This window comes from Neopelma chrysocephalum, unplaced genomic scaffold (genome assembly GCF_003984885.1).
Source record: "Neopelma chrysocephalum unplaced genomic scaffold, ASM398488v2 Primary Assembly neopelma1_97207, whole genome shotgun sequence".
In the NCBI taxonomy this organism is placed as follows: Eukaryota; Metazoa; Chordata; class Aves; order Passeriformes; family Pipridae; genus Neopelma; species Neopelma chrysocephalum.
This window is the reverse complement of record NW_020925848.1, coordinates 50,881-60,076: the sequence shown is the minus strand read 5'-3', so window position 1 is coordinate 60,076 and position 9,196 is coordinate 50,881. Positions and strand designations below refer to the sequence as shown.

The 9,196-nt window shown below is 52.7% G+C and overlaps 1 protein-coding gene across 1 annotated transcript in view; it reads left to right on the top strand.

Moving 5' to 3' along the window:
• Positions 1-6,418: 6,418 nt before the first annotated feature.
• LOC113961447 (keratin, type II cytoskeletal-like) overlaps positions 6,419-9,196 on the top strand; it is an 8,192-nt gene continuing 5,414 nt past the window's right edge. The window contains exons 1-2 of the mRNA XM_027671759.1: positions 6,419-6,877; positions 8,687-8,901. Coding sequence (XP_027527560.1) covers positions 6,419-6,877; positions 8,687-8,901 — 674 coding nt within the window. The remainder of the gene's footprint in view (positions 6,878-8,686; positions 8,902-9,196) is intronic.

Genomic DNA, 9,196 nt, shown 5'->3' with positions numbered 1-9,196 from the left:
TCTTCTCCCTTGGGATTGGCCTCGGGAGCCCTGAGAGTGTGTGAGTGAGCTCAGGGTTTGCTGGTTCCTTACAAACCACCTTGCTCTGGAGAGGAAGAGGAGGAGGAGGAGGAAGAGAAGGACAAGGACAAAGATGAGAATGAAGAGGAGGAGAAGGAGGAAGAGGAGGAAAAGGAGAAGGAGGAGGAAGAGAAGGAGAAGGAGGAGGAGGAGGAGAAGGAGAAGGAGAAGGAGAAGGAGAAGGAGAAGGAGAAGGAGAAGGAGAAGGAGGAGAAGGACAAAGATGAGGAGAGGGAAGATGAGGAGGAGGAGGGGGGAGGAAGAGGAAGAGGAGGAGAAAGAGAAAGAGAAGGAGAAGGAGGAGGAGGAGAAGGACAAAGATGAGGAGAAGGAAGAGGAGGAGGAGGAGGAGGAGGAGGAAGAGGAAGAGCAGAAGGGGGGAGGAAGAGAAAGAGGAGGAAAAAGAGAAAGAGAAGGAGAAGGAGGAGGAAGTGGAGGAGGAGGAGGAAGGCTGCATCCTCCCCATTAGTGACTCCCATTTTGTTTTCCCAGAGCAGTGGTTCCCATCCCCTCTGGGGCTGCCCAGAAGATGCAGGTCCTCCTGCAGTGCTGCATCCCAACCCCACGGAGGATTCCCCTCCCCGGGCAGGAATTCCATCCCTGCTGCTCCCACCTGCATCCCCAGGAGGGAGGGATTTGGGGATGGGGGGGGGCTCAGCCCCTCCTGGCACTGGGAGGCTCAGGGGGGGTTGGGAAGAGCTTTGGAGTTGCAAAGAGCACCGGGAGCTCATCCAGGGGGGGAGGATTCCAACTGGATCTCTGTGTCCCAGGAACACCTGGAGCTGAACTTCACCCGCGGGACAACCAGGATTCGAGGGCTGAAGCGGGAAAATGAAAGTCCTGCCACTCTTTTGGTACTAAAAATACCCTCGGCTCCACCTCACTCAGGAGGAAGGGGCGGATCAGCATCGGGAAACCACATCAGAGCAACCCCACCCCCGGGATCACATCAAAAGGGGACTCTGGGAACATGAAAAAAACCCAAATCCTTTTGATTTCCGCTCTTTCTTTGAAGGGCCGGGGCCTGTGTGGGGGCACTTCTGTTGTCCCGCTTCCCACCCGCCTTTTCCAGTTCTCCCGGTGGAACCTTTGCCATCCCCGAGCCGGGAGATTGAATCCCAGGGACCTTCTCCCTGGGAAGTGTTTCTGGAAAGGAGCCCCGTGGGACTCATCAAAGCCCATCTGACGGAGGGTCAGGGTGGAGGGTCAGGGTGGAGACACGGGGAGGAGGGAAGGGCTCGGTTTGATCGTCCCCGTGCAGGGCAGGGAAGTCACAAAGGAAATCTTCATCCCAAATTTCCCCTTCTGGAGTCAGCCAAGAGTAATTACTCCACTCTTGCTCCTCTCAGCTCCTGCTCGGTGTCTGGACACACAGAAGTTCCACCAAACCCTCACTTTTTTCCTGGGATGACTCCCAAGTCTTTAAACTCTTGGCTCCTTTTCCAACAAAAGTGATGGAGGTTAAAAATATGTCACCCGCTAATTTCTGGTCTTTATCAAAAATGCAGAAATGCCCCTTAATTGGAAAGGATTAGAAATCTTAATAATTTTAAGCAGAGCTGCCTGGAGAGTGCCACGGAATCGTGGAAGGTGTTGGGATGGGAGGAACCTTGAAGACCATCCCAGTCCCACCTCCCACTGTCCCAGGCGGCTCCAGCCTGGCCTGGGGCACTTCCAGGGATGGGACAGCGCAGATCCCAGTCTTTGGTCGGTGTAAATTATGGAATTTACCTCTTAAAGCAACTCATTTGGGCTGATTTGCACCCAGTTTGGCTCCTGCCCAAAATTCCATGGGCGTTTGAAGAGTCGAAGCAAAATCGTCTCGGACTCTTTGCATTTTTATGGCGCGTCTGCCACGGACTTGTGACAACAAAACATGTTCTACTTCTCTTCCAAATCTGCTGGAATAGGGTCATTATGGGGAAAAAAACCCTCGGGAATGGGCTTGGATGGTTTTTCAGCATCGTCGTTGAGGTCCTACCACTGCAGTTCAGGCTTTCAAAAGGGATCAAAGGGGTTTTATTTTTATTGTGCGTTCGAGCAGATTTAAAAAAAAAAAAAAACAAACAAAAAAAGAAGCCAGAAATCAGTACCATAAATCAACATAAAATCAATTTGAAAAAGCACTGAAGTGTTTTGTGATCAAACTGATGAAAGGGCAGAACAAAGGAACGAGCCTCAAGCTGGGCAGATCCGTGTTTTACCGGAGGGGGAATCCAGGGGGAAGGTCTTTCCTCCCTGAAATTATCAGGACTCGGAAGAGCTTCCTCTCCCCCCACGTCCTCCTGCGATAAGAACTTGTTTCCCAACCAAATGGGAGAAGCACAAAATCCATCAGGCTCCATCTGTAAGGAAGGAAACCACAAGAAAGGTCTGCCAAGAAAAGAGCAATCAAAGAGGCATAAATATCCATCAGGAGGGGGTTTATCTCCCGAGGTTGATGGTGTTCCCATCGATCCTCTCACTTTTCATGCCAGAGGAGAACAAATCAGGGCAGTGACAGGAGCTTAAAGTGGTTTTCTCACCTCCAAACTGCCCCAGCCACCGTTTCAAGGTGGGATGAGTTGATTTAACAAACCTCTGAACACCCTCAGAAGTTCAGCAGCACCAATCAAACCAAACACAACAGAAGGAAGGGATTTTCCTCCCTCTGGCTCATTGTTCTTCCCGGGAGGATCTGACCCTCCTTCCCTGGGCAATTCCTGCCTTGGGATGGCTCAGGGAATCTCTTGGGGATGGTCCTGTGCAGGGCCAGGATTATCCTTGTGTCCCTTCCAACTCGACATATCCTGGGATTCCCCAGCTGGAAAACAGCTTTGCCTGGAAGGGATCAGCGATCCCGTGGGTTTCCAGGGATGTTGCTGTGACCTCGTAAAAGACAGAATATTTCCCCCCCTTTTTCCCCTTTTTTGTTGTTCCGGGCAGTGGGATAACACCCCAGGATTCCCACCCATCCCACACTCGTTCCCAACGACCTGGGGAAGATCAAACCAGGGCTGTGCTGTGCCGGGAGCCTCGGCCGTGCCGGGGCCGGGCCGATGTGGCACCGAGCGGATCCGGGAGCGCTCCCTGCCCTCCTTAGGACTTCAAAGGGGCCGAGGAAATTCGGCGCCCAGAGGGGGGGACTAATTCCAGCTCCCTTGGAGCAGCCCAGGCGGGGCGCCGGGCCGGTGTCTGGGTGTCTAGACGGGCTCTGGTCCCTGGGGATCACACGGGGAAGGACCTGCAGAGGTGGATTCCTCCCGCTCGGCTGCTCTGGCAGGGATGAGTCACCGTCTGGAGATGCCGAGATCTCCTTCCATGGGCCACCAAGGGAGGGAGGGAGGCTCGGAGAGGGAATGAGGATCTCCTTCCATGGGCCACCAAGGGAGGGAGGGAGACTCAGAGGGAATGAGGATCCATCCGTGGCTGGTTTGGGGGCTGAAGGAGGGAGGAAGGGGCACCCAGACCCAGTGTTTGATGGGTTTCATGAGGAGCATCCTTTGAAAATCCTGATCCTGATGCGGAGCAGGGGCTGGTTAACAAGAGTTAAAAGCACAGGAGCTGACGGAATTCCCTTGGGTGACTTTGGCTTGGGGTTTCACTCATCCAATTAATCCTTTAATATCTCATGAACAACTTGGACAAGAGTCTGCAGAGCCCAGGAAACTGCACAAACCCCCAAGTTCTGCCCCGATCTCCCCGGGATCAAACAGGGTTGGCACAGGGAGGCTCCTGCCATCGTCCGACCTGAATGGGGCGAGTTTTTGGGAGGCTCTGGCTAATTACAGAGCCCGACAGGGCCCTTTGAGGCTATCACATAAAACACCTTCTGGGAGCCCGGCTGGATCCACCTCCAGAGGCAACAAGCAAATGAGTGAAGTTCAATGTTCCCCTGATGAATTCCCTGCTGGGCAGAGGCTCAGGGAGCAAAATGCTGACAAAGGCAGAGATTGCAAGTCGTCAAAATGACTCACCCAACCCCCTCACCAAAGTGTTTTCCTTTTTGGCTTCCTCTGTCCTTCCTCTCCTCTTTTTTTTGAGTCAAAAAGACGCAGTTTTTGCTCCAGAGTTCTCTTCCCTTTCCCAAGTTCCACACTCGCAACGATAAATTGTTGATTCTTGAGGTCTCATGGAGAGACCTAAAAACCCTTAAACTCAGCTGCCTTCCCACTGGGATCCAGGGGAGACAACAGGAATTTGGCCAACACACAGGTGTTACCCAGCACCGAGCAACCTGCCCCCCAAATATGGGCTCGATGATCCTCGTGGGTCCCTCCCAGCTCGGAACATTCTGCGATTCTGACCCCAAATCTCTGCCCTCTCAGGGAACCAGTGGCTCAGGAGAGCTTGGGAACTGGGGCTGCAGCAGCACAGCTGGTTCACAGACATTTAATTGCAGCCTGTGCCACATTCCAGGTGTCTCCCACACATCCGACGGGATAATGGGGTGCAGGGAGGGAGCAGGGGCACCTCCAGTCTGGGCACAGTTTTCCTCTACAGGGCTCCCAACAAGTGCCTTTTGTGCCCTTCTTCGCAGCCAAATCTGCATTTTGCTCCTGATAAGCCTTTGTTTGGAAACCTCGAGGGCCGGGGGGAAGTTCCAAAGTGCAGCTTGGAGCCTCCAATGTTTGTTTAAACTGATACTGCAACGAGAGCAAAACACGGCGAACAAAGGTGTAATCTGGACGTCACGCCGTAAATATCTGGAATTACCCCATCTGCAGAGGGCAGGAGTAGCAGTTTACACCCCTAATTTATACCACCAGCCCCTCAGACTCCCGGGGCTTGCAATTACAGGGCCAATTAATGGCTTTGGGGATCCCGGGGCCGCCGTCACGTCCCGGGGTTTCGCCGCGTGCGTCGTCTTTTTAGGAAGTTGATCTTAGAAAGCTGCGTGTTTTGAGGAGGTTCCATATGGATTTATGGTCCCAACCCTCGGGAAATGCTCTCGGAGGGGGTTAAAGAGGACGAGGGAGCACAGCACTGGGTCTCTCCAGCTGCCATCCCTTTGTGTGACATGGAGACTCCTCCGGGCAAGGAAGGACTCGAGGGCGTTTAATTGTTTGTACCATAATGTCCCTTTTTCTCCCAAACCCTTGGTCCCCAAAGAGCTGAAAGAGCCCTTTTGTTTTGACTTCCCAGTTTGGAGAAGGCCTGGAGATGTTGCCTCCTTCACCTCCTTGGGCTGGTGATTAGGAGAGAGAGGGATTCATCTGCCTGGCGTGAGTCAAAGCCAGGCCTGGTGTCCAGCCCAACCCACCCATTAAGGCTTCCCCGTTCCCCTTTGGAGGGTGAATCACCCCCGTCCCCCCGGGGCAGGGCCTGGGGGCTCTTTCCCTCCGAGGTGTCCCTGGTTGGAGTGTCAAGGACGTGTCTGGCAAAGTCACTCCAGGAGTGAGGTGGATCTCACCAGGCTGGAACGGGCCATTGTTCCTGTTTTGTTCCCTGTAGAGGCAACCGGGAGGTGAATCCCAAAGGGCTCTGACACCCAGCCCTGGCAGGGGCTCCAAAAGAGCGGGGGCCAAAGGTTTAATGTGGCAGGTAAGAATTTGTAGTGTTATCCAAGGAAAAGCTGCCACTGATGGCACAGAACACAAATCTGTGAGCAAACTGAAACGTCACAGATCCTGGGTGGAACCCCCTCTGCTTCACTGGGATTTCGTGGTGGGAAGAGGTCAGTGTGAAATCCTGCACGGGAATGTCCAGGACTCTGCACGTCCCCAGAATCCTGTGATTGTTTTTGGGAGACATTTTGAGTCCTCGCATAATAACCCAGACCTTAAACCCTGTGAATTTACTGGTGTTTCAGGTGCAGAAATGATCCATCCCGGCACAGCTTCCACGCTGTTTTTCCAGGGTTGACTTTCTTCTTTTATTTCTCCTTTGAGTCCCTTTTTTCCGCACCCAAAGATTGTGAAATTACCCCCACAAAGTGCAAGTCTGCAAAACACCCCATCACACACACACAGAGACACAGACACACACACGGGCCCATGAGACACAAAACCCCAAACGACACGGCGCAAACAAATCACAAAGAGTCCCTTCAAAAACCTGCCCTAAACTATAATTAGCGTTAACTTCGGGGAGCGCTTCCAACCCTAATGTATTCGAGGGCGACTTGCAAACAGAGCACTTTTAGATCCCTTTTTATTTCCTCAGTAGTTACTATTTGCCGGGCCTGGTTTGCATTTTGAGGAGCATTTGTTGCCGCCGGGCAAACCAAACCCTCGAGCGCCTCAATTACCGCCCTGATCCTATCAAGGCCGGGCTTCCCGAAGGATATATAAGGGGCAGCGCCCCTGCGTCGCTCCAGCGGGATCTCTGCTCCTCTTGCCGCACCGGAGCTGCCTCAAAAAACCCTGAAGGAGCCACGATGAGCCGGCAGGCGCCCACGGTGAGGTCGGTGCTGGGGCGACGAGGCTTCAGCTCGGCCTCGGAGATCTGCGGCCGCAGCTTCGCCGCCTCGTCCTGCGCGCCCGCCCGCTGCGGGGCCGGGGCCTACAGCAGCCGCAGCGTCTGCAACCTCGGGGGCAGCAGGAGGATCTCCTACGTCAACGGCTGCGGCACCGGCTGCTTCGGGGAGCTGGGGTTCGGGGCCGCGGGGTTCGGCGGCGCCGGCGCGGGGCGAGCGGGGCTGTGCGGCCCCCGCGGGTACGGCCTGGTGAGGGGGTACCCCGAGCGCAAGGGCGACGGCATCCAGGGCATCTGCATCGACGAGAGGCTGCTGAAGCCCCTGTGCGTGGGCGTGGACCCGCTGGAGCACGAGATCCGCTGCCAGGAGAAGGAGCAGATCAAGAGCCTCAACACCCAGTTCGCCTGTTTCATCGACAAGGTGAGGGGTGGGGATGGTTTGTGGGGCTCTCGTGCTTGAGGGGGTTGGGTTTGCTGGTTTAGAGAGCTCTCTGGTGGGTTTAGAAATAGTCCAGACCTGCTCCGGGACTGCTTTTCTAGGAGAAAAACTAACTCAAATCAACGCCCTCCAAAACCCAGCTCATGCTACGAGTCAGGGAACTCCCTCCAAAACCCAACTCGTGACATGAGTTAATCCCAGTTTGTGCCATGAGCCAAAGAACCCCCTCCAAAACCCAGCTTATGACACGAGTCAGTCAAACTCCTCCAAAATCCAGCTCATGACATGAGTCAACCCCATCTTGTGCCATGAGCCAAAGAACCCTCTCCAAAACCCAGCTTATGACACGAGTCAAACTCCTCCAAAACCCAGCTCATGTCATAAGTCAGTGAAATTCCTCCAAAGCCCAGCTCATGTCACGAGTTGATCCCAGCTCATGACACAAGTCAACCAATCTCCTCCAAACGCCCGGTCCAGTTCTGCCCTGAATCACCGAGCTGGGTCTTTTAAGATAATTTTGACCATTTTTGCAAGTTAATAATAATTTTGGGAGCGTGTTGGTCCCGACTGGGACCTTCAGACCCGGGGAAGGGCTCGTTTCATGTGCTGGTTCCAGAGTTGGGTGGTGTTTGGGTCATGGCCATGGACCTTCCTGCAGGAGTTTCCTCTTGGACGCCCTCGGTTCCAGGTTGGGTTTGTCTCTGCAGCTCAGGCGGAACTCACAGCCCCCACAGGTTCATCTTTCCTCCTGCAATTCAAATTTGTGTCCCAAAATTCCAATAATTCCCTCCCCTCTTTGCCTTTAAATGTTCCAAACCCCACCCTGAAGGCAAAGGATGTTGATCTTGATCTGGACACGTAAATGTCAGACAACGAATGTGAGCTGTCACCCGAGGATCCCTTCATAGAAACAACAGAGACAAAGAGGTTTCACCCTCTGGGGGCTCAATCTCATCCTAAAATACATCACAGGCACCATCCAGAGGAGATTTTTCCCCTAAAAATTGGTGAGAAAAGCAGATTTAGGCATGGGGCTTTTAGATCTCTAAATAATGTAGACACGGGACTTTTTGATTTGTAAATAATTTAGATATGACATTAATTTCTAAATAATTTAGACACAACATTCAGATTCCTAAGTATGGAATATGTGTGAATTCCAGATTTCTAAATAACTTAGGTACGTGAATTCCGGATTTCCACATAATTTAGATGTGTGAATTCTAGATTTCTAAATAATTCAGACATGACACTGAGATTTCCAAGTAATGTAGATGTCAGAACTTTAGATTTCCAAATAATTTAGATATGTGAATTCAAGATCTCTAAACAATTTAGATGTCTGAACTCTTGATTTCTGAATAATTTAGGTGTGTGAATTCTGGATTTCTGAATAATTTAGGTGTGTGAATTCTGGATTTGCAAATAATTTAGATGTGTGAATTCTGGATTTTCAAATATTTTAGATGTGTGGATTCTGGATTTCTGAATAATTTAAATGTGTGAATTCTGGATTTCTGAATAATTTAAATGTGTGAATTATGGATTTCTGAATAATTTAGGTGTGTGAGTTCTGGATTTCCATATAATTTAGACATGTGATTTCTAGATGGACACATGACACTTTGATTTCTAAATCAGGGGCAGATACTTTGAAGATCACGGTGTGCTGTTCCCCCTCAGCCCCCCAAAATCACACTCCCACCCCAATATTTACAGGCAGGTAGTTAAAACCTGGCGTTGAGCCCCTTCCTTCCCTTCCTTATGCCCAGAGCTGCTGTTTCCCGGCAGGTTCGGTTCCTGGAGCAGCAGAACAAGGTGCTGGAGACCAAGTGGGGGCTCCTGCAGCAGTATGTGCTGCCCAAGAAGGGCAAGAACCTGGAGCTGTACTTCGAGAACTACATCTGCGACCTGCGCAAGCGCCTGGACTGCCTGCTCTGCGAGAAGCAGAAACTGGGCAGCGAGGAGTGCGCCACGAGCCAGCTCGTCGAGGAGTTCAAGTGCAAGTAAGGGCTCCTGGGGCTCATCTGCCATTTCTTGGGGGTTCAGGGGCTGGAGCAGGGCCAGAGAAGGGCAGTGAGGCTGCGGAAGGGGCTGGGGAAGGGGCTGGAGTCAGCTGGTGGAGGAGTTCAAGTGCAAGTAAGGGCTCCCCGGGGTTCCTCTGCCCGTTCTTGGGTGTTGAGGGCCAGCTGGTGGAGGAGTTCAAGTGCAAGTAAGACCCTCCGGGGCTCCTCTGCCCGTTCTTGGGGAGTCTGGGGCTGGAGCAGGGACAGAGAAAGGCAGCGAGGCTGGGGAAGGGGC